This window comes from Myripristis murdjan, chromosome 13, assembly GCF_902150065.1.
Source record: "Myripristis murdjan chromosome 13, fMyrMur1.1, whole genome shotgun sequence".
Taxonomy (NCBI): domain Eukaryota; kingdom Metazoa; phylum Chordata; class Actinopteri; order Holocentriformes; family Holocentridae; genus Myripristis; species Myripristis murdjan.
Genome location: NC_043992.1, coordinates 11,812,939 through 11,838,289, shown reverse-complemented (window position 1 = coordinate 11,838,289; position 25,351 = coordinate 11,812,939). Strand labels below are relative to the sequence as shown.

The following is a 25,351-nucleotide window of genomic DNA, read 5'->3' as shown; positions in this document are numbered from 1 at the left end:
CTCACAACAGGTGAGACAGAGCCAGGCGGCAGTGCCCCGATCTCCCATCAGACACCCCATTCACAGCCTTATCAGACACCTGATGTAAACCAGCAGACAGACAACGCCCCTCACCATCCCAGTTGAACTTCTTGCCAACAACAATGGTAGTGACCCTGAAGGTAAATGGGGAGACTTAACCAGTATGGAGGCTTGTTTACGCCAACAGATCATAGTGAAGAGCTGCGGACAGATCAGGTTAGGGTGGATGGTGCCTTTTGCTGTTGACACTGTTGTGGTTTCAGTTGAGAACCCCACATACCTGAGCCCTTTCACTGTAATGCCTGAGAGCTCTAACCTTGTTACTGTTGCCACTGCAAAAGATTAAGGCTGTCACGTGCGGCTTTCGTTTTGGCTCGGGTTCAAAAGTGTTGTTGAAAGAGGCTGTTGTGAGCAATTAATGGGACTTTGGTCTGCTTTGGGCTCACAAAAAGCTGCAGGCCCTCGGGTTTCGACAGAAAATGGTGAATATTTGGTTCAAGCCTGCTAGAAGCTAGACGATAAGCATCAGAACCCCAAAGTTTCAATCTGCTGATATTATATGGGAAAAATGTCCTAATATGCAGCCTTCACTGCAGTTAAGAGATGTTAAAGGACTTGAACGAAATCAGTTTAAATACTGTGTCTGGGCATAATATAAACACCAAAACTGGTCCCTTAAAGCACCACTCTCTGCAGAATGGATAGATTTATTAGAATATAACAGCATTTAACAGAATATAAGAGCTTAAAATTCATACACCCCTGATAAATTTTAAGACCAGTTGAAAAGAATTTACATTTTGCACAGTTGGATCTTAAGAAGGTTCTAAGTAGAGCTTCAAGATACAAAAAGAACAAAATGGGAGTGAGAAAAAAAAATTGAGTAAGCAATTTATTGCAAACAACCATTAAACTGAAATAGGCTGTTCATCAGCTGATCAAAAGTTTAAGACCACTGCCTTTAAAAGCCCAAATCTTGGCAAAAATGTGGATTCAGTGTCATTTTCTGTCAAGTATCCACACTGTCATGACCTCCTGATGGCAAAGGCAAAAAAGCTTTTTTGTTAATCGCCTCAAAAATTCGTTTTAGCATGCTTGATGCTAGTGTTTCCAGGAGGCTAGTGGGAATGTTGCTCCAAGTGGTGAAGATGGCTTCATGGAGGGCATCCACTGTCTGGAACTGGTGTCCCTTTTTGTAAACTTCCCTTGCCATCCAACCCCAGATGTTCTCAGTTGGATTTAGATCAGGGGAATACGCAGGATGGTTCAAAAGAGTGGTGTTATTTCTCTGGAAGAAGTCCTTTGTCAGGCGGGCATTGTAAACTGCAGCATTGTCCTGTTGAAAAACCCAGTCATTACCACACAGACGATGGCCTTCAGTCATGAGGGATGCCCCCTGCAACATCTCCACATAGCCAGCTGTTTGACGCCTCTGCACAACCTGAAGCTCCATTGTTCCATTGAAGGAAAAAGCCCCCCAGATCATGATGGCGCCCCCTCCACTGTGCTGTGTAGAAAACATTTCAGGTGGCATCTCCTTGTCATGCCAGTAACGTTGGAACCCATCAGGACCGCTAAAGTTACATTTTTTCTCATCAGAGAATAAAACTTTCTTCCACCTTTCAATGTCCCATGTTTGGTGCTCTCGTGCAAACTCCAAACGGGCAATTTTGTGCCGTTGAAGGAGACGAGACCTTTGAAGATGATTTTTGTGCTTAAAACCCTTCTCTCGCAGATGCCGTCTGATGGTTTTGGGACTGTAGTTGGCACCAGTGACTAGCTTAATTTGGGCCGAGGATCAGCCAATTGGATCCTCTGGCTCAGGGCCGGTGAAATTTTTTTGGGTCTACCACTTGACTTTTTTGTTCCATAACCCACAGGATCTTTTAAGAAGTTTAAAATGACAGTCTTACTGTCTTACTGCCCAAAGATTTGGGCTTTTAAAGGCTGTGGTCTTAAACTTTTGATCAGCTAATGAACAGCCTATTTCAGTTTAATGGTTGTTTGCAATAAATTGCTTACTCAATTTTTTTTTTTTTTTTTGTCTCAATCCCATTTCTTCTTTTTGCATTTTGAAGCTCTATTTAGAACCTTCTTAAGATCCAACAGTGCAAAATATAAATTCTTGCAATTTCTCAACTGGTCTTAAAATTTTGATCAGGAGTGTATAAGCATATTGTAGGACAGTGTCACATCCATATTGTGCATCAGCTGGTTGCAGCACTTCACTGAAGCTACATCACACCAGGGGCGTTGTAGTGGGGGGAAAAGTGGGACTGATTACCCAGGGCCACAATGGGTGAGGGGGCCCTCGAAAGGCCTGAAATAAAATGGTTTGCCTGTTGGCCGGCTATACAAGGGCCCAATAAGATTTCTTTTCATGGGGCCCAAAATCCCTGGCGGCGCCCCTGCATCACACTTACCATTTTTTTATTGAGTGCAATATTCAAGGCCAAGATGCCATCGTTCTCTGGCTGCAGCGTCACATCAAATATATAAAAATATCTACAAGTCGTGTGCATCATTTTATACAGATTTCCCTGGTATTCAGCAGGACCTGTTTGGCATGTTGGGATCAGGAGAGCTGAGGTGGTTAAAGGTTCACAAGGCGCTACCTGTGTGTCTATTTTTTTTTAAAAAAAATATATATGTGTATTTTGGTTATGGATGATGCATATTCGAGGGAAAATGAAAATTCAAATTGTTACAGCTAAAATGTTGCTACTACGGAGGATTTGCTATTGAAGTATGTGCTTACATGCAGTAACTTTGATCAAAACTTCAAAACAGCGATAGTTTGATTTATCATTGACAGAAAAGGGCTGAACTGTCTGCCAGAGATGTTTTACACTGACCAGCTACACACTCTGGTGTGGATCCAATTCACTGTTTTGTTTTGCTGTAAGTTATTAATTAATTTCAGCCTCACAGGTTTGGGTTAGTCATATTATTTATTAATGTAGGACCATATGATTTATTATTGTTGCCACTTGAAAAAAAAAAGTTTAAAAATCTGTTATTAGCTACATAATGACTATACACTGCCAGAGACACGGGACCAGTAGGAGTCTATTTCTGTCCACCAGGGTACAATCAGCACAAATGTCCCTCCTATTGGACTAATTATTGGACCTCAAAGTAATTATGTGCAACCTTTTTCACAGCCAAAAAGGTACTTATATGTTCCCAAGCAGTAAAAGGTACATATATCTACTGTTTCCTCTAAATGTTAAGGTGCAATATGACAAGACGGTGTTTGTCTGGTCATATACAATGAGTTAATAAATAAATATATAAATAAATGCCTATACAAATAAATAAATTAGGTGAAATGTTGATTTAAGGTAGATTTTAACTTGTAGGCTATGGTTTACTAGCCATGAAATAAGTTTTGCTGGTTTGTGGCTATGAAAAATAGATAATGCAATTCTCCAGTCATTTTTGTAGTTATAGTATAGGAACAAGACTGGACTATATACGGTATAAACCACAAGCTTTCAAATAAGTTCCTGGTGTCAAGGGTACAAAAGCTGGTCCCTAGTGACCCCTAAAGGTACAATTATGGGCTTTATTTTCTGAGAGTGTACGAATGTCTAAATTATCAAAATTAAGCGAAACTATTAAGTCTGTGGCTTGGTTGGCTCATCAGTCATCAGTCAGCCTGAGCCTTTTGGTTTCTACAGAAATGAACTGCAATGACATGTTGGGTTCAATACATTTTATTTAGTACAGTAAAAAAACAAACAAAAAAAAGTATGTGTCCATATGAAAATAATCTAAATGGTACAAAAAGGAGTCATTGATATAAAAATAAAGTGAGCCTTTCCATTATCCATTCAGTCAACCACCAATTTGTCATAGCAAAAAGCGATCAGAGCACACACTGAAATGCAAAGCAGCTGAGTAAACAGTGGTGGTCTCACTACAGACTTGGTGTATTTGCAGTGCATCGTATTTACATGGTCAGAGCAACAAACGCAATACTGGTGAAGGTCTCATCATAGTACATTGTAGCACATTTCTGAGCTCATGGGGAGATCCCTCCTAAAATAGTTCTCTTCAACGGGACAGGGGTATGCATAGTCTGTGGGGCCGTAGTAAGGTGCGTACTCGGGGGCAGAAAAGCTCTCTTGCTGGCCGGTCCAGCAGTGGGACAGGCAGTAACAGTCCTGCAGGTTACACTGGTGGTAGTGGTAGTGCTCCGGAGTGAAAGGTTGGTAGCTGGACTCCATCCTGGTGGGCGAGTCGTAGCAGGAGGAGGAGGAAGAGGAGGAGAAAGAGTCCTGTGGAGAGTAGCTGTTGGGATCCACCGGGCTGCAGAGCTTCAAGGAATCCGGTGGTGAGGCAGGAGCCTGAGAAGGGGAGGAACATATCGACATGGCACGGGTTACATAAGTTTGTCTTCATGTCACACGCTGTCTGATTGGCATGCACGAGGCCACAGCTCCGCGTTCAAAAGATTTTGTTCCCGAGGCCAATGGGTGCATCTCTGTGGTGTTGTCTGGGATTCACTACTCTGTATCTGCCAAGATTACTGCGGGGAAAGTGAGACCTCACCTGTCAGGAGATATTCTTCATTACGAATAACTGCTCATTAATTTGATTGCACACAACAGAAGGGAAAAATAAAATACCCTAGGTCGAGTGTTTTCCTGAAATATAGCCTATCATCTAAACAGGCTCTATTTGGACTCTGTCATTAATGCAGCAGCTCTTACAAGAGTGTTGTCCAATTTTACTGCTGCTAGTTTTGTCAAGTATCTCATGCATCTCATGTTCTCAAAGTCCATCCTGAGGACTAATAAAGCCACATTTGCTGTGAATTATAGTTGCTGTAGTTTTGCTAATATGCTTCCAGCACCTGACAACAAATCAATAACTGCATAATAGACCATTTTGGCATACATAGTACAGGCCAGCACAGGTGTTTGAGTCCTAATGACATAAATTACTGGAAACTTTAAAGGAGCAGCATCTTAATTGGTGACATTAGTAATTCCTGTGTGTGCCCTGCTATTTCTATGACAAAATGGCTGCTGTGAAAAAGCTTCTATATATATTATTAATTCTATATTAATAATTAATAATTTGATAATTATCAGAAATTGACTTCATTTATGTTCAATGGTGCGTGTTGCAGGACACCAAGGCAAGATTTCTGAGCGAGGGTTGCCATGGCAGTCTTGCTGCTGGAAAAACCTTCCTAATCAGGGCTATGAGAAAAGCAAAGCCAGTTCTCTCGATACCCACCATGCCGTGGCCGTAGTAGTCTGCATCAGAGGAGAGACCGTGAGCCCAGGGCAGCGGCAGGCTGGGCGGCAGGGCGGCGCTGTAGCTGGTGCCGTGGTCGGTGTTGCTGTAGCCGTTACCGGGCAACATGACATCCACAAACTGCTGCTGGGTGTCACTGAAGGCGCCGTCCTGCACCTGGAAGCTGAACGCGCTCTCAGCCACTGGGAACGAGCCGGCGCGCACCTGGAGGGCTCGTGCGCCGCAGCCGCCGCCGCTCGCGTCCGCCACGTGAACAGAGGCAGCGCAGTCCACGTACCGACCTGTCAGAGTGCGCATCAAGCATGACGATTATAACATGCATGTATAAATAAATAAACACACCATGATAGGGGAGGGGGCTGCTCGTTGTGTTTCCAGAAAATATTGAAACTGCACTGGATGATATCCTGAAACTCTGCAGACATCATATCAAATCAACATACACAGCTTTTCTTGCAGTTAAATAAAAGACAAGTGAAATTTATTGCTCAAACGTCATCTCAATCCACTACTGCAGGCGTAAGAGAGAGAAAAATCTGAACTTTATCCGCAAGAGGCATAAACACAAACTAGGCTCGGCACAAGGTGGTCTGTGCTGATATGCAGAAGAACTCAGGAAGACATTTAAATCAGTTCTGATCACCTCCGTGATGTCACAGCACCGCCAGCCAACACATTTGAATGCACGTTTATAAAAAGGGTCCCATTACACTGTCCTTTAGGAATGTAGTTGTCAATAGTTGACTGGAATTGCATTCCAAAGCCTCCTCTCACCAGTGGTTTTAACTGGATCTTTCATGTAAGTATTTCATTGGTGAGTAATGGGGGTCAGGGCAGTTTGTTGCCTGATACAGTTAAGTGCAAACTCAGTGTGCAGCATTCTTTGGACGATTGGTTTTCTTTGATCAAACCAATAAAACGCGTCGCACATTTTTTTCTTCTTTGTTTTAGTAACGCCCACATTTGCACAGAGGGGGATTTGCTGTTAAACAATGGGATTTGTAGTTAGTGAGCTCATGAGACTCTTGGAAATGGTTTAATCTTTATTTCATAATTGCAAATCGGCTACTCCTGCATGCAAAGACTACAAACTGTAAATTGCTGCAAGTGCTTCATGTGGGTCAAGCTGGACAGAGATGCTACAGTCGTGGAGCAGAGGTGGTTTTAAATGGACGATGGACTCTGGACAGTGGATATTACTTGCTAAACTTACTTGGCAAAGTGGACGCACAAGGATCCTGAATATCCAAACAAGCCTGGGAGATCTGTTCATGTGGATTAGAAAGAGAAAAAGCGAGAGAGAAGAAAAAAGTAGAATCATTAGTTTTGAAGAGTATTTGGATTGTAGGAGTTCTATAAATCATATTTTGAAAAAAAGGATTTTTGTTCATATATATTGATTTTCTCACTGTGTGTGTGTGTGTGTGTGTGTGTGTGTGTGTGTGTGTGTGTGTGTGTGTGTGTGTGTGAGAGAGAGAGAGAGAGAGAGAGAGAGAGAGAGAGAGAGCATGCATGTGTCTGCCTGGGGATCACCGATGTAATATTAATATACATACATACATACTACTACTACTACTACTACTACTACTACTACTAATAATAATAATAATAATGCCTATCCCATGGGGGGGTTCGGTGATCCTGATTTGCACGTACTCAGGCTAAGAAGTAGACTAAAGCACGTGATCTAAGTTTGACATTGAACTTATTGCTGTTAAATTTTGACTAGAATGAATAGTCAAACTGACACTCCTCTGTGAGATGTAAGGTGCTGTCTAAAGAGCACTCAGTCATTTAGAAGTTCATTGTTTTGTTCATTATTCTTTGCAGAGGCTGCACGACACACAAGGCAGAGTGACAGCGCAGATGTAACGGAATGAGGCAGGGCGTGCAACAAACAGGGAATCTGGAATGTACTCTGTAATATATGGAGTATATGCGAGCTAGTTACTTGGATCATCCACTGGTTAAGATGATTTATGGCAGCCTGTGAAAACATAACATGCTTCATGAAGAGCTGCTAAACTGTTTCCAGCTCTTGTTGTCCGGACGCAACCGGGGGTGGTGGGGGAGGTTCCCGGAGCAGCCCAGCGTTATCAGGGACAGTTTCATTTCACTCTGATTCATTACAAATCATCCCAATTTGAGAATGGTTGCTGTAGCCACAGGTTTCACTCTCCCCCCTATTTGTTTTTTGTTCTAGACAAGCAATAGGAAAACCACACAACTCAGCCCATGTGGGTCCCTGAGACTGAATCTAATCTAATGAGTGGGAGCAGTGGGGGCTGTGGGAGAGAGGGCGAAGGGGATGGAGGGTGGTGGGGTAGAGGTAAAGGAGGTGGTTACCGTTTTATTTTTTTTGCTGTCAGCCTCACGGGCTCTCTTCATCTGCAGCAGCTCTTTGACCGTAGTCTTCACTCGGACGCCCACGTACACTCTCGGCTTATCTGCATGACAAGAACAAAGAGCGATGTGTCGCTCATGTTTACTAAACAGCCACCATCGGACCAGACAATGACACACACTGACAAGCTCCCCAGCTTGTCAGTGCAGACCAAACTGCAGACCCTCACATCCCTTCCCCACTCAAACTCTTATCATTCCCTCAACTCCAACTAATGTTTTCCTATTTTTTTTTTCAATAAAGTGCACTATCCTCACTGGTCTCCGACAGATGTTGTATTTGGTTTAGAGAACGTTATTTGAAGAACAAAATGTTGGCAATGTGCGTAGAATGGGGGGATACTGTATAAATGATCTTTTCTATTCTGTGGAACATTTTGGTGTCCATAATTTTGTCCGAAACTTTGTGCGTAAAAGCGCAGCGCCAGCGCTCCCCTTGCACCTTGGCTACGGGTATGCGAGGCTTGTCCTCGCCTTCAGAGGTTGCAAGCTTCCCAGATCAGGGGCCCCGCTTTACGGCACTGAACGGCTTGGCGTTTCCTACTACCCCCCGTCCACAAACTCACTCCAGTCTGTGTTATTGTGCTCTCAGGCCACCCCGCCCAGACCAGGAACAGAGGAATGCGGTGAAAAATACACTAATGTAAGTGCATATTTCAGATAATATATATACATAGGACTCCAGTGAGAAGTTGAAAATGACAAATCTGAACTATCCCTGGAGTTAAAGTGTGATTGTATAGGGTCGTTTGGTAAAACCTCGGACGAAGGCGCTGCTGGCTAAAGCGTAAAACTCTCAGGCAACCATAACAAAGAAGCCAAAACTGACTGAAAACGCGCCCGATCGGCGACTGTAAAAACGGGGTTACTGCTTGAGAAACACAGTTATGTTATCGGTGTTGGAAAAGCTACAGTCGCATATAATAACCGATTCTAAATAGGGAAGATTGGATTGATAAAAAAAGACAACCGCGTTTCTATGAATGGAAAACCCAGTTGCGCAACTCGGAGCCATTTGGAACCCGAGTCCAGCGATATAAAATGGTTTCAGCTTGAGCTTCATTTTATTTAACTTGCAGTTATCTGTCTGAGAGATGATGAGCGATTTCAGTCCGGTAGAAGCCGTAATTTAGAAAAATAGCACCCCGCATTCCCCGTCTGCTATTTTACTCAAATCACCCCAGCCCCCCCTCATCTTGGAGATCTGCATGTGCAAGAGCATGGCGCTTATTCGGGAATAATTGGCAGTATTTTTTCTATAAATTCCCAACAGTCTGGTTAAGGAAACAGGGGGGCGACGCCTCACATTGGTAGCCTACACGTAATTTTAAAGGCGTAATTTAAAGCAGTCAGGAGTGGTACGCGACGATTCGATAAGCGTGTAGCCAGTGCTGTGAAATCCCATCTGATAAATATTCATACATCGTAATGTCACTTCACGGTTAGTCTTAAAAGTAGCGAATAATGTGCCAAAATTGCAGAACAAATAGATCCCACTCTAAATCGGGTTAATCATAATGTTTCCTTAACACACACGTTATACAGGCAAAAAAAAAAAAAAAAAAAAAAAGGCTTGGGCTGAAATTCACTTACATCAGCAGTTAAACTAAGATTAAATGCTGTTGCAAAATATAATCTACATGTCCCGCCGTGTGTCAGAACACGGCCGGTGTGAGAATAAAACTTAGAATAAGTCTATAAATGTCGATATGTAGAGCTGCTTCAATGATCAAATCCTGTGAGGCTACAGCTAAACAGTCTAGGAAGGTGCACAGGTGGCATTAATCTATTAACATTTACCATTTGGTGATTATTTTGGTCATCATGTGCGCAAATTACAGCTGTCATGAAAAAAGGGTGAATTAGTAGCCTGTATGAGAGCCCCCCTTTCACTGTGGATGGGAGCTTCAGTGTGCTGCCTTTAAACTTTGCTTTAAATCATTTCTCTTTTCTCTTTTCTGTGTTACAGGAGAAAATACAACACAAGTATCTCCCAGTTGAAATCCGATGGCAAACTCACCAGACATGTTGGCTGAGGTGAAGAGAAAGGCTCCCTGAAGAAGACCTGTGGGACTCCACAACGTCCTTTTCTGGCTCAGCAAAATGGCCAAGAATGAAATTTTCGTAAAAGTCTTAAAAAATTTCAACACAAATGTCTTCCAGCAGCTCCAGAGCATACAACAATATTGTAATATAGCTGGGGATATATTAGTTTGAGATTTTCTCCCTCCATGCCTACTATTTAAAACCCCTAGAACTCAATGATTTGACAATGATTTGATTGCGCGTTACTTTCAATTTGAATATTCAGGGGCAACTCAAAAATATAGATTTTTCACCAAAATTCACCACATACAGGCAAAATATAGGCATATTGTCAATATATTTTAATAGTATTTCAGACTTTGACCAAAAAGAAAGTAATATTTTAATCACTTTTTTATCCTTTTTGGATTTCAGGGCATCACACCCCCCTCATTAAGCACTACAGCATTAGGACAGTTATATGCGCAATTCAAACATCGCTACTGACTTTATAACTGCGCTGGGACGTTTATCAGGGTTTCTCAATATACCAGCAGCCACTTACAACATATTTTTTAACTTTATTCCCAACAAAAACACATAAAAGTGGGAAAGTGGTGGGCGTGGCAATGGGTAGTAGCCATCTTTGGCATCACTGGCCCCAAGCTCCCACAGCAAGAGCTTTCCCTGCAGTCACCTCCTGAAGGCTGCAGGGAGACTCTCACCAATCCCAACAGCTCTATTTCATTCATGCAACCTTTTGATTATTACATATATATATTTTTTAATGTTTCAGACTGCTGAAAATCCATGGAATATCAAGGCATGTTTTTAAAAACAGGCAAGCGCTTCATACTTCATATCCAAGCACCAAATCACTTTTATTCTCAAATGCGCCACGATTTACGCTGAAAAATCGCCCTCTCTATAAACATATATGTATTTATGTTTTTTTAATGGTTCATAGAGGGCTGCATTGACAACAGGCAGCAATAAACTAAAAGTGACTTGGGGGAATAACTCACACAGACATTTAGGTTTGCAGAAAATTAGGCTTACATGTAAGCAACAACATTTAATAATAATTATTATTACATGAGAAGACAGTTATTAAAGTTTTTTTTTTTTTTTTTTATAACAGCAGGCGCGTTTTACACAGCTGGACGGGGTTTTGACATTTTATGAAATAATTTTCATTAACTGTTGTTATTGTTCTTACTCCATGTTAAAATCGGACCCTTATCCTATATAAAGCCAACATTAGATTAACGTGTGTGTGTGTGTGTGTGTGTGTGTGTGTGTGTGTGTGTGTGTGTGTGTGTGTGATCCGCCTGTGTGATCCGCCTGTGTGAAGCCCAGCAACTCATACGCTCATCACACAAGCAGCTTCCATAAGGTTTCCCTCTCTCTCACACACACCCACATGCACGCGCGCACGCACACACACACACACACACACACACACACACACACACACACACACACACACACACACACACACACACACACACACACACACCAGGTCGCTCCCCTGGTGCAGGAGCTTCCCGTGTCCTCATGTTGATGCAGCTCGCGGGTCTCTCGCGTGCTGCAGCCGCGGAACAGGCGCTCCATCTAGTGGCTAAAAATGGAAACTTCTTGTCCCTGTCGACTTGTCTTCAAGGCAGAATATGTTTACCTTGCACTTTAATTTACTTTATTTTAAGGAGTTTAATAAAATAATTTCCACAATAATATGGTGTTTATTTTATGTTTACTGCAGTGTTTTATTCCTGGATCAATCAGAAAAAGACTTCTTCTTTAATCAAAACTTGGAGAGTGACTTTCTATGTGAATTCCAAACCTGTCATGATGGTAACTATTCTGGAGTATGAATATGTACATGCAGATATTTTATATACAAGAATATGTATAGCCTTAATTGTAGTTAATTCTTGATAGGAGCTCATCTCTAAATCTAAAAGTAAACCTTACTTAATACTGGGATTAATTCATCCCAATAATTGGTTTGTAATTAATGGTACTGATAATATTTTTCAGATTAATATTTTCCCCCATAGAACTGATTGGCAATCAAAATTTCACATGCCAAAAGATGAACAAAGCAAAACAGAGCTTTCAATTTTGAAATCTAACATGATCTTTTTTTTTTTTTTTTTTTTCCTTAATCAGTTGTCCCCTTGCAAATTTACACCAAACAGGTCTTATGAATCCCAAAGCTGGGTCTATGGACACCCAGCAGTTTGCAGATTAGTTTAATTCCTTGATTATTTTCATCACAATAAGTGATCTCCATAAGGTTTAAGATTCACTATTGTGATCATAGTTTTCATGGTGCTGTTTCCCAACCTGCAGAACATACAGATGAAGGCATTCTGTTCTAAACCATATCTAACAATCTGCTCAGATGAGGTTTCACTGGTGAAAAATCTTCTTAAATAAGTGTCCTAAACAGTATCTAATCAGGGATTCCTTAACATGGGAAGCTCGGTGAAGAAAGGCTACCAACCTCCTATCCATCATTAAAACACTTATTAGCTGTCTGAATGAGTCAATATGCTGTCAAGTGTCAAGTGCTTGTTGATGGCGTAACATCTGGTGTCAACAGTGATGTATTCCTTCCTCTTCAAGTCAGCAGCTAAATCTAATTTGTGTTAATGTCTGTGAAAAATCCAATCCCCAGGTAAATTCTCAACAAGTGGAGCTGCTCATCCAGTCAGTAGGACCTCCTGACCTCGTAGGGCGACCAGGAGCTGCTTCCGTCCTCTTTAGCCCAGGAGGAGTGAGCCTCGCTGTGGGGAGGGAGATTGCCGTGGCTCTCCGCCGCCTCCTCTGTCACCATCTTGGACACCAGGTCATTGACAGCGGTGTTGGTCATGTAGGGAGGACATGGGAAGGAGGAGGGGGCAGGATAGGAGCTGCTGGTGGTTAGGGGGTGGTAGTGGGAGTCATCCAGGGAGTGCAGGGTGTAAGGCTGGCTGGTGGAGACGGGGCCCATGGAGGAGCCTCGGCTGGGGGAGCGGTACTGGGAAGGGCTCCCCGGGGGCTCCGGGCTGGGCATGGAGGCCGGGATGCTGACGGAGGCCAGGCTGTCAGGACACAGAGCCTCTACCTGGGATACTGGGTCTGGAACCGACTGCTCCCATGACTCCCTCTACAGCAGGAGAGGCAGGAAGGAGAGAATACCACATATTCAGCCATTTTCTTGATATTAAAGCAAGTAAAGTGGTGTAGTGTTACGCTGTATAGTTTCCTGGACATGATCTGAGTCCACATGGTGCTGAAATATCCTCATTACCTTCTCTGTGCTCCTCTGGGCTGCTAATCCATTCCATTCCATTCACTTTAATAATGTGGCAAAACAGCTCCCAAAATAACACTTTAAGTGATCAAAGTGGATTATATATATATATATATATATATATACATATATATATATATTCCATGTTATTAGTTATATGTGAATGTATTATTAGGTTTTTGTTCCTTTAACAGGGTTACTACTATGTAGGAAGTTTCCTGCAGTACCTGCTGGATCTACTTTCCAATTCAAATAAGAAAATAACAAAAAAAGAGCCGTTTAATTTCCTCAAAAACTGGGTGCTGGAACTTGTTTTTTTATATTGACATATTCCATTGCGTTCATTCATTTATGTGCTAAAAGTGTTATTTTGGGAGCTGTTTTGCTACGGAAGTGAATGGAGGGACAGAAGCACAGTATTGTGGATCAGCAGCCCAGAGGAGCACAGAGCAGCTACTGAGGAGATTTCAGCACCATGTGGACTCCCAGGTAACTGTATAACCCACCACTCTACCTCACTCAAGTTCAATTTTGCTTTAAAGGAAAAAAAAATGTTCCCTGGAACCAAGTAAACACTGGGTTGTGTGTGTGATCCTCCTACACCTTGTGGCTGCATTGCATCCTGGTTTACATTTACTTTTGGTAACTTAGTTCACTGAAATATTTGCTGCTATTAAACTGCACTGTAGCTTTGTTGGCAATAACAAAGTGTGATGACATGTCATTGACGTCTGACGAGTTGCCATGAAAATAAGAAAAAAGCACAACAAACAACGCCATAAACTGAGAGACACAGCACCAATCACTGCTTTTCACAGTGATATAAAAGTGTTGTGGATTTTGAAAAGCCAAGAAAAGCCAAGCCACAGTCAACTGACAGATGTTTTGAATTTTACAGCTAAGCCATTTCAGATTTCAAAATGCCCATCCTTGACTTTTGTTTTAAATCCATTCTATGTAAAAGCCTTTCTTTTAGATTTTCGGGACATCATGGTTCTAATTTTATTTTGCACCCTCGGTTGGCAACTTCTTGGTGTTTTCTTAGGCTGCCTTTGTAGTGATACTTCCATTCAGGGTTATCGGGTGCAGGAGCCATTTGCAGCATGCACTGGGTGGAAGGCAGGGAGACACTAGTCCATCACAGAATTAGCACAGAGAGACAGGCATTCCCATTCACAGTATGGGAAATTTAGACTCTATGATCCACTTGACAACTGAACCTGCAACCACCCATCATGTCATGAACTAACTGCCAGTTTAAACAGCCTCCAGCATGTAATCTAGATGGGTGACAGGCATATGAACTCTCAGCTGCAGTGTTCATCTGAGGTCAGCACTGTACTGAAAAAAAAAAAAAAAAAAACAAGAACTCGCACACTGATAAAAGAAAAAAAAAAGTGAGAAGTCCAAGAGGCCGGCTGATGCAACAAAAGAACCATCTGTCAGAACTGGTGATGTCCTACTGAAAAAATGTTTAATATTGCGCATTTGTTATTTTTTTGCAATTTTTTGTCACTTTTGCACCACATTCAACTAAATGTCACTCTATTGTTATGATGCATTAGGGCTCGTTTATTATAGGAGTTTTCCTTACAGCGCAAACATCTTTGACTTGCTCTATCAGTGATGTAGCAGTGAAAGAAAAAGATGGTAAACTGTGACCTACAGATGGGCATCATCATGAGGCAAAATAAATATATAAATGATCAAACCAAAAATACTGTTTTCACATAATTTCCATGATCCTGATACCACTTGCTATAGAGTGTACTATGAATTTAAAGGACAAGGGTTAATGTCAGGGCTAAAAATGTGGGATAAGCTGGTGTTTGAGTTTTGGTGGGTTGACTGTCCGCTACATCCCTGCCTATTGTGACTTCAAGCCATATCCTCTCCCTAGTCCTTGATTTCTGTCTGATAAACGACCACACAGCCACAGGGAGAGGCTCCTGTTCCTTACCAGAAACAGATGAGAGGACTCTCCAGTGAAGGGAGGCAGCAGGGAGGACAGGGCTGATGAAGGGAAGATGGATCCTCCCGAGCTGGAGAAGGCTGCGGCGCTCCGGTAGTCTCCGAAGGTCTCGGGGTAGTAGCTGTCGATGAGGGAGGAGTAGCTGGTCATGGTGGAAGGTTCACAGCCAAGGGCTTTACCCCCCAGGGAGGATGAGTAGACGTCGGTGGAGAACTGCTTGGTCGACGGGCAGAAGTCTGCGTCGGAGATGAAAGGACGCCTCATGCCATAATAGCCAGGCAACATGTGGGATCCTGCAGGTCAAAACAAGGGGACCTTTAGGGTGGGTGCCCTGGCAGTGCAGCCGGTAGAGCGTGTACCACTTATCAAGCCTTAGTCCTGCAGAGGCCTGGCTTCTAATCTGACCCCTCTCTCTTCCCTGCCTCTCCTGTCTCTCTCTACTGCCACTATCAAATAAAACAGAAATGCCAAAACATCTATAAATAGGGAACTTTGGGGTGGGTGCTGTGGTAGCACAGGTGGTCGAGCGTGTACCACACATCTGCAGCGGCCACAGGTTAGAATCCAACCTCAGGCCATTTGTCGCATTTGTCTTATCTCTTTCTGCTGTGACCGTCAAATAAAGCAAAAATGAAAAAAAAAAATCTATAAAAACGAGCTTTAGAGTTCCTTTGCCTCTAAAACCCATAGAATGTGGATTACAATAACCTGAATAGTTAAAGTGATGTTTAGAATTCAACTGAGGGCTGATACTGATATTTTTGAGTGAGGCTTAACTGCTGCTTGATTTTGTGCAGATGTCCAATTTTAATGCCAAACTCTTTTGCCTTCAGTGTTGTCCTCTGGATTTTTATTGTTGTCAGGGTAGAAAAGTCTCTGAAACATTTCAAACACACTCACCAAGATGGTTCATATCCATATTTATTCAGAAGGCAAACTGGCATACTGGTCTGACCCCGGTGTTTAAACAAGGTGATGCAACAATATCTTGAGAAAACTGCAGTCTCTTGTTTCAGGACTTAAAGGTATTAACCAAATAAACAGATGTTACAGTGGAATTCGTCCTGTATGATGCAGGTAGTGAGTGAGTGAGGTGGGAAGCTTTTTGATGTTGAGTCTTACCTGGCATTTGGACAAATGAAGGTGGAGTGGTGGCCCCTCCCTATGACAGAGAAAAAAAAGTACAGGTATTAGTATGACATGGTAATACGACTTGATTAGACCCAATATACACTAGAACTTAAAAAATATTTCACGTTTGCACATTTCATTTCAGCAGTGTGGATGTCAGTTGACTGTAGCCCCGTGTGCAGATGGTTTTGGTCTGCAGCACAAGCACCTCTTCTCCTTTAAAAATAATGGAGCTGCTGTCCTGTTTCTTTGTAACTCATTTTAATGCGCTCAAAGGGCATTAAAGGGCAGATTAAACTGCCAAGTTTCATGTGTTGATAATGTTTGCCCTGTGGGTTTCATGTTAACAATGGCCTTAAGTATTGGACAGTGGCCTGTGTTTTCCCCCTGCTCTCTTTTCTTGTGTACATTTGTAGATTTATAGCTATTTGTTTCAACTGTTCTGATGAGGTAAGGGAATATTAAGTTTATTTAGGGAAATTTGTAGTACCTTGAATGTACATCATTTTAAAAAATAATTTACTGTTTTACTTCTTGCTGTGGGTTTGCATGCTTTGATATTGTGCATATTCTCCATTCATTTGACTTAGCAATGTCTTTTGTTCTCTTGCCTGCCCTTGCTGTAATCCATATCCTACATTTAAAAATAACTATTATTCATATTCTAAGGTTACAAATGTGGGTTGCATGTTTTTGACTCTTCAGCCCTTCCGGTCCCATTCATCATTACAAACAACTGAGCTTTTTTTTTTTTTTCAAACCTGCAAAATTGTATTTTGAATTTAAAAGATGATCCCAAGGTTTTCCAAGATACCAAACCCGTCCTGCTGAATTACAGGGAAATGTGTATAAAATGATGCACAAGACATCTATACTTTAAAGCTACTTTACTGGAAATCGAAGGGAACACCATTTTTGCTGTATTCTTAGTTATACTGTATTTTTCTTTGCTGTAGCTATTACAACTTGCAGCTGCAACATCCCAGCGTCTTATCTCGCTGACTAATATTCCAGTTAGCTCTCTGCCTATTTATACTGCACAGCAACAGAGATGGGTGGCATGAGAGAGAGAGAGAGAGAGAGAGAGAGAGAGAGAGAGAGAGACGAGATGCTGGGAAGACAGATAGAGACACACTGACAGGGCTGCAGAGGACAGGCTCACTTGTTTGCATATTGCTAACATGAAAGAGTTGATATAAAGGCTGTGTTGGCTGGGTGGCAAGCAAATTTTGAGGGCTGAATTTGAATGTCATTTGCCAGTGCCAAGACTTCCTCATGTGGCCCAGGTACGGCTCAGTGCATCTCTGAAGGCTGCGTATGGAAATCAGCTCGCTCAAGCTCATGGGCCCACAGCAGAGCAGAGCGACGCACCAGACAGAGAAACATAATAAAGCTGGAAAACCGGGGGGTGTGGGGTGGAGGGGCCGGAAGTGTCCTGCCAAACAAACAGTGGCTGCTGTTAATGTTGATGAGCAATTAGAGACGATAACGTCACTTGACCTCGTTACATATGAAAACTCTTCCTTCCTGGTGTCAGAGTATCATATTCCTGTAATTTTGGCACGTGTTGATTCTTTGTAACGTAATTATTCCCTCATTTGACAGTGAGCACATTTCATATTTCTCTGATAACAACCTGCTTTTCATTCGTTTTCATTTGATCCATTCACATTACATTACATTTCTATTGCACATACATTTTGGTATTGAAATTAACAGTTGTGTATGCTTATTTATTATATTCTGTTTGCCTTTGCTGCATTCTTTCACAACTTGCTGCTGCAAAAAAACAATTTCCCCACAAGGACATTTAATAATACAGGGAAGTAAATACTGGAATATCCTTGCACTTGCAACAAGGAAATATCCTGCATATCCCATCTCAAACAACAGCTAACCAGAGCTGTGAGCACTTTTAAATGGACATATGCATAATGTACTTTTTTTTTTGTTTGTTTGTTTGCATATTGCTACTTATATTGTTTGTGTTTTTTGTTACCTGCCTAGGAACTACGGATGTAAATTAGCATTCGTGCTAACTTCAGCATGTTTACATCTTGTATTTTATACTGATGTTCATGTGCTATGTCTCTATTTAAGCATTAAACTGCATTAACTGCAGTAACTGCATTAAATAATTAATGCAGATATTTTGAGTATCGGCTGCTTTGTAATGGAGTGAAAACCTACCTGTCTTTTTATTTGCAGCACTACTTTACTACATTTTTAAAGGACATAAAACTTTAGGACAGAAAACTCTATGTGCACATCAAGTGGCAATATGAGGTTATTATACCTTTTCTGATGGTATATCTGTTTTTTTCTCTCTCTCTTGGTGGCTGTGACTACATTTCTGACAAGGGAAACTTTAAACACAGTCAGCACTGGAGATGTAATTATGTAAGTCCTGTGTATTTTCCCTGTGAGGACCGCGGGCCGGCTGTAACGGCCCAGTGTCGCTTAGTGCCGCCTCGCCGTGTTGCAACATGAAGAGAATCACTTTGTGGTCAGAGTTTGCCCTTCTCTCTCAATGGCCTTTTATGCACCAAGATAAAAGACAGCATTCGCTCCACTGGGGGGCTATAGATGGCTTTAGCTACTGTGCGCATCATTAAGTCTTAAAGGGTCGACCTATGATTCACCTCGGACTCCATTTATAACCCTACAACTGAATGGGTGCAGGTAGGGCCAGGTAGCATACAACACAGGAGAATTTGAGCGTAATCTGTGATGTACCCATTTACTTGAACTTAATTTGGGAAATAGAAAATGACTTAGTAATAATAATGGTGAAACAAATTTTAAAAAAAGTGCAAGGACATGCTACTTATACAATAACATTGATTTCTACTGACAGAAAACAAAGTAATTTCACCAAAACACCACAAAAGCACAATTAAAAGAACATGAATAACTCAGGCTTAATAATATTACTGCACTACTTAAAGCAGTTAAAACATTGCTTGGTGCTCACTATGGCCTTTTGTATCTATCCATCAGTGAAGGCTAAAAAAAAAAAAAGAATTCAAGATTTCTAATTGGTGAGAAGGTGTGTTTTACATGTAGTAAAAGCACCAAAAGCAGATGTGAGTGTCCAGAGCTCTTGTTGTTGTTGCACTCGTCTCGACCTCTGAGACTGTCCCTCATCTCTTAAAGCTGCTGCTGCGTCTCTGAGCCCATCAGTAAATAATAAATAAAAAATAAATAATGCCTGCCTGGCTTACAAGCCCGGCTTCAGACCTGCCCTCTTGTGACAAACAGCTCCTCAAGGTCAGATGATACTCTGACATCATTTTCAGGCCATTTCTGCCTTTATTGAATAAATTAAAGTATCGCAAATAATGACAGGATGAGACAGTGGGCAGGGCCAAAGCTTCAGGACAATAGTTGGATAATGTGGAAAATTATTTTACTGAAATATGCAGCTATTTAGACAGTATTCATTATACGTAACCTGATGATGTTTTCAATTTACTAAATATACTTTATTATTTTTTACTAGGGGGTGTAAATCCAAGACACCATTATTTAAGTCAAATGTTGATTAAGAAGTTTTATTAGTTTGACAACAGACACGACCACCTGTTTACAGAATTTAAATGAAGACCACGGTGTTCGGTGTGTCTGCAGACGGCAACAGTGATGACAGAATATAAGATTAACCGGCACTAAACCAGCACCCAGTGACACAAATATGAAAAATACACCGGTGCTGCAAGACGTGGCATCATTAAAGATCTTAAAAGAAAATTAAATAAGCAGCAGAGTCTTTTAAAAAAATGCTACAGCAACAAAACAATAAAAAAATTTTCCCTTGATGCATCCTGCCAAGTATTACTGGAGCTAGCAGGAGCCAGAAAGCCGCCGTCTGACTGAGTCTCATTATTTTGTCTCATTATTTTGTGGCTCTCACCACCATAAAAGTGGCTATCCCTGGTGTTAAAAAAAAAAAAAAAACATACTGACTGTAAAAATAAAACTGTGAGAAATCCCAGCACTCTTGCAAACTTTATGAGGATAAACAGTATGGAAAATGAATGAATGAATGAATGAATGAATGTAAAAATCAAATTGGTAGAAGGAATATTGATCTTGGGCCTACATTATGTGGAGTTCATGAAAAGTATAAAAACCAGATTTTTCATGGACCAGCTCGGTTTATTTTACTCTAAAGTGATATAATAAACCATTTTACTGCATCAGAGGTACTGTATGTAGTTAAAAAAAAAAAAAAAAAAAAAGTGGAAAAGGACCATCACTCATCTGGTCCGACCACACTAACCTGGCAAACTTTAGCAGCAAAGAAGCTAACTCAGAAATAGTCAAAAATATGGACAAAACATTTATTTTTTCTTCTTTTTTCACTCATAACCATAATCTTAATCATATTGTTTGGTTAGCAAGTTAAATAACTAGCTCACCTGTAAGCTACCAGTCTAGATAGTTTGAATCTGGAAGGTTGGCTAGGCTAACTAGCAATCTCATAATAACTTCATAATAACTCGACTGTATTTTTCCATAGTCTTAGCAAGAGTGCTAACCTCGCTAACACCAGACTCTGGAGGCTAACTCTTTGATTTTACAAGCCTACACCAAGCTTAATATAGTTTTACTTTTTTTTGTTAATTTTGTGTTTAATTTTTGTTTTCAATTTCAGCTTAGTTTTAATTATTTTTTTTAAAAGTAGGTTTAAAGTTTAAACTGCAAGTTTAATTTAGATTTTTTGTATGGAGTCTGAGATGTTGCTGCTGGAAGCTTGGGGGCGTTTTGGCCTGCTGGTGGTGCTGTGGTAGGCCTATCACACTCATTTTGTGCATACTGGATATCCAAACTGTTATCATGTCAAAGGGTGTAATACACCCTCCGGTCCACCAGGGGAAACAGTGTCAGTGTCATGTTTTTGCGTCGGCAAGGCATCACAACTAGACCTGCCACTTACCAGGTCCAGCTTCACATTTGAGCATGACTGAACGTTAGCTCGTTAGCTTGTTAGCCAATGTTATCTAAAACACTTGGTCAAGGTGACGTTAAGGTTATGATTAGGTTAAGGTTATGGTTAGGTTAAGGTTAGGGTTAGGTTAAGGGTTTAGGTTAGGTTAGGTTTGGGTAAAGGTGAGGAAACTTTAGCTGCAATGTTAGCTCACATTAGCAAACACCCTAAAAACAAGCTCAGGTTTTGTTTGGACCTGAATTTGAACTCAGGTCTCTCATAGGAAAATTTGTGTGCTTGAGTCATTCACCACTTTTTCATTCAATTGCATATTTTTCACACATCGGCGACACACAGTATTACACTGATGCACTTTCCTCTGGTGGACTGGCGGCTCTATCGCACGCTTTGCCTTGATACTGGACTGGGATATCAGTGGCTCATCACTTTGACCTGGCTGTGTCTGAGATAGAGTGTGGCTTGGGGTCCTGCCCACCTGCCTGGTGGTGGTGCTGTGATGGGCCAAGCAAGTTTATATTCAAAATGCCAGACCACAGTGTGAAAACCAACAAGTTTGGCCCAAAACAGGCCAGCAGAGGCTCACAAGTCCCAGGTGTCAGACGGACAGGCGGACAGGGCCCAATCCACAGTGCCTTCCCCGAACTTTGAGCCCGTCCAGGCCTCGTAATATTTTCTACCTCGTCTCTTACTTCTTCCCTCATCATTTTCACTCTGCGTCAGTCTGATGTCACCAGAAAAACAGTGTGTTCCTGACTAAACCAACAAGATTACTCTGCCTCTGAGAAATGTTTGTAGAACTAAAACTCCTCTGCGAGCCCTAGAATCGCTGCTGTTTTACATATTTTAATGATCACTCAAATATCTCGCCATGTCAGAGCGCTGAGTGTCATCTCCGCCTCGTCGTCGGAACGAGAGAGGAAACGCCGGTGCGCCGTGATGGAAATGAGACACACCTCGGCGTTCGCACACAAACACAAAAGGGCCGTCCGTCCTCTCCCCCGGTGCTCAGACTAGAGATGTGCACTAAAGCATTGCATTAGACTATAGAGGCATTTGGGTTCATCGCTCTTTGTCGCGTCTGGTGGTATCCTCTCTCTTTTTTGTCCTGAGTCGTTAGTGGCCTGTGGACATGCCGATGCCAACAGAAAACAAACAGTGAATGCTGTCGTGTAAAGGGCCATTGACAGGCGGTTTGGGGATGAAAAGCCGGTCTTGTTTGTGCATGCAGACGTCTGAGCGCAGGCCTGATTTCTCTCTCTCTCCGTCGTCATGTGTGTGTATATGTGTATGTGTGGAAGTGCGTGTGTCTGACTGAGACAACAATAGGAGGTTTGTCTGCGGCCTGTATATGACAGAGGACAATATCGGCTGGCAGGTGTGCATGGATCTAACTTTGCATAGGCTACCTTCTGCACGGCCCCTTGCTGTCTGTGTATGTTACGTGTCCGCCACCACCAACAACCCAACCCCACCTCCCCACCTCTCCCAGCCCCCCGGGAAGCTGCGGAGATCACGGCCATCGCCTTTACCAGCATTGTGTCAGCCTCCTTTTGTGAGGTTAGCACGGGAGTCTGTGCTTTGTGTCTCTCTCTGTACACACACCGCGCTCGGCTATTTACAGATTGGCTTTGCGAGCGCTTGAGGATTTTCCGAGCGGAGAAAGACTTTGACATTCAGGGGGAGGTACAGGTGGTCAATGGATCAACCATGGATCGTTGGCGCACGAACAAAAGCCAAAAATGTAAATAGGAGAGGAGATTTGAAAGACGACCTCTTAATTGTGCCACCGGGAGAATGTCAACTGTGGCTGTTTGGTTTGGGAGAAAAATGAAGCGGGGAGAGACAGGACAGCGAGGGACACAAAAGCAGAGTCGGTTTAGAGTAAGTTATGCTCACGCTGTATCGCGGGACGTTCGTCTGCCGGGATCGCTTCTCCGCCAGCAGGTCTTTCACTGTGTGCTTGACCCGAACTCCTTGGTACACTCTCTTAGAATATTCTGGATGGAGCAGAAACAGAAGGAGAAACGTTTACGCTGCGATGAGGTGACACGTCATTTGAAAAACTTACCCGCCTCATGTGCAATTAGCAGCCGCACAAAAACAGTTTACCCTGCACATTGTTGTGATACAACTTCATACAAATTTCATTCATCCCCACAAATGTGTATTCATTTGAATGTTTCACAGTTTTATGCATATAGGCGATTGGCTCTTTGGGATACATGTGTAAATGTCATGGAAATTGCCTTTGGTTTGGGCAATGCAAATGGACAATTTACTACTAACACCATTGGCTCACCCTGACAGGAACGACATGGGCTGTTTGATAGCTAAGTCTACACTAAACTATTCCCAACTCATTTTTAAGGAAGTATGAATAAATCAAGCATTTTAAATCGACATATGAAACAGTAGTCAAATAATACAATTTGTATATGCATCCTAGTCAGTATAAATCTCGACATCAATTATGCGCAGATGTGATTTGGGCACATTCCTGGGAAGCACAAGCATAAACCCCATGAAAATGCAAACTTTATTATGCAAACGGAAATTGCATGCAAAAAACTTTATGTAAAAGATCCCGGCTTTTTGAATGGATCCCCCAGATAAGCCCCCACTGCTCCGGACTGATGAGATTATGTTCTTGAAAATATGAAATGTCCTCTGGATTCGCTCAAAACGAGATTCTCAGGGTTTTGCGTGTTGTTGGGAAAAGCACAAAACAAACCAACGCCCCGCCAGCTGTAACTCCATATATGTCACAAATGACACTGATAAACAATGACCTGTGTGTGACTGATATGAAAAATAGCTTTTAAATATAAATATAAAAGACTGGTTTAAGCTTGTTGTAGAGACAAGGCAGATGACATATGACACCTTGCACTGACAGATCATTTTTTTCCTTGTTGACACCTCATCGGCTTCAGGCTGTTTGTTATATTACAATAGAGCAAGGATGTGCAAACCTCCTGTCGCATTCAAGTCAGCTGTCACCAAATATGATCTAAATGGTCAAATGGATTATTTCATCACAAAAATATGATCCTGCAAAATTTCTTTCTGCTCCCAGTTAATAAATACAGTATTTCTCCACAAAACAGGAGATAAAGTCAATTTTTGAGACAAAATCTCTATTATTTATGGATTTTGTTTATGCCAGTGGAAGTGAATGCTACCGAGTGCAGGTGTGTTAGCCCATATTATGCTACACGAGTGTTTCTTACCTGTGTCCATGATGCTGCAGACCCAATATGAGCAAAAGAGGCCTCTCTGTTCTTCCTCTGAGGTATCTGCCTACAGTAGCTAAATCCCAGTGTTCAGCACCATACTGAGCATCATGCCACGATGGGAGCTTTAACCACGCAGTCAGGAGGGCAGGGACACACGGAGCATGCCACCACACACTGCAGTCATGGAGAGGCAGCTTTTTGAAATGACCTTTATCTATTTGTTTAAATGCAAATGTTTGGTAGGGACGTTTTTTAGACTATTTGCATCTGCAGTCGAGATTAGGAGGAGTGAGCATTATAAGCACCGGAGAGACTGGCAAGCATCCTGGCACACACACGCGCACACACACACACACACACACACACACACACACACACACACACACACACACACACCCATCATCCCCCTTCACCAAATTTGAAAGGATACATTATTTCCACATTCTGATTTATAACTGCACTAGTTTCCTTACTGCTGCTCCAGTGCGCTGTGCCTGGTTTGTAAAACATTTTTTTGTTCTGGCTTCCTCACCTAAAGGTTGACTTCTCTCTGCTGACAGGAGAAAAAAAAATAAGAAAAGCTAATATTATTATGCCACTACTGTAGAAGTGTCAGCTCAGAATGTATGAGAAACTGTTTTTATGCTGGAGCTTCACAGTTTGTTTGTTTGTTTGTTAGTTTGTTTGTTTTTCATCATGCTTATGTTACTTTGGAAGTGGTAAAATATCACTTGAGAGCTGTTTTTCTATCCTCCTGCCATGGTGCCCTAAAAATATCTAACAGGAGTCAGCATGAAATGGCATTTTGTCACAAGCCTAATTTATCTTTGAAACTCTCAAAGCAGAAAACACTGATACGAAACCATCAACCCCTCACTTCTACAGCAGTTTTGAACAGAAAAACAGACGTTTATTTCTGAAGCCAAAAATGACGTGTTTTTTGAAATGAGGCACTTTTGCATAAAAACATAATTGTGTAAATTTCTACTCAAATCGATATGCTGAAATTTGTATAAATGACTCAGAGCTAAAACAAATTT

General features: G+C 41.8%; 2 protein-coding genes across 2 annotated transcripts; both read right to left on the bottom strand.

Annotated features, from left to right (window-relative positions):
• Nucleotides 1-3,787: 3,787 nt before the first annotated feature.
• Nucleotides 3,788-5,589, bottom strand: linc.pou2af1 (lnc RNA pou2af1). The gene is made up of 2 exons (XM_030067521.1): nt 5,272-5,589; nt 3,788-4,373 (listed from the first exon to the last, which is right to left on the bottom strand). The coding sequence occupies exons 1-2, from the start codon at nt 5,587-5,589 to the stop codon at nt 4,020-4,022; spliced, it is 672 nt and encodes a 223-aa protein (XP_029923381.1). The 3' UTR covers nt 3,788-4,019.
• Nucleotides 5,590-11,244: 5,655 nt separating this feature from the next.
• pou2af2 (POU class 2 homeobox associating factor 2) lies at nt 11,245-24,468 on the bottom strand. Its single transcript, XM_030067564.1, has 5 exons — nt 24,306-24,468; nt 22,972-23,072; nt 16,116-16,155; nt 14,982-15,286; nt 11,245-12,874 (listed from the first exon to the last, which is right to left on the bottom strand). Exons 1-5 carry the CDS (start codon nt 24,313-24,315, stop codon nt 12,437-12,439), a joined length of 894 nt encoding a protein of 297 aa, XP_029923424.1. The 5' UTR covers nt 24,316-24,468; the 3' UTR covers nt 11,245-12,436.
• Nucleotides 24,469-25,351: the final 883 nt, after the last annotated feature.

Coding starts and splice junctions, on each gene's coding strand:
- pou2af2 (XM_030067564.1), bottom strand. Junction 15,287..16,115: donor TTCATTTGTCCAAATGCCAG/GTAAGACTCAAC, acceptor TTTGACCTGCAG/GATCCCACATGTTGCCTGGC. Junction 12,875..14,981: donor AGTCCTCTCATCTGTTTCTG/GTAAGGAACAGG, acceptor CTCCTGCTGTAG/AGGGAGTCATGGGAGCAGTC.
- linc.pou2af1 (XM_030067521.1), bottom strand. CDS start 5,589: ATGCGCACTCTGACAGGTCGGTACGTGGACTGCGCTGCCTCTGTTCAC. Junction 4,374..5,271: donor ACTACTACGGCCACGGCATG/GTGGGTATCGAG, acceptor TCCCCTTCTCAG/GCTCCTGCCTCACCACCGGA.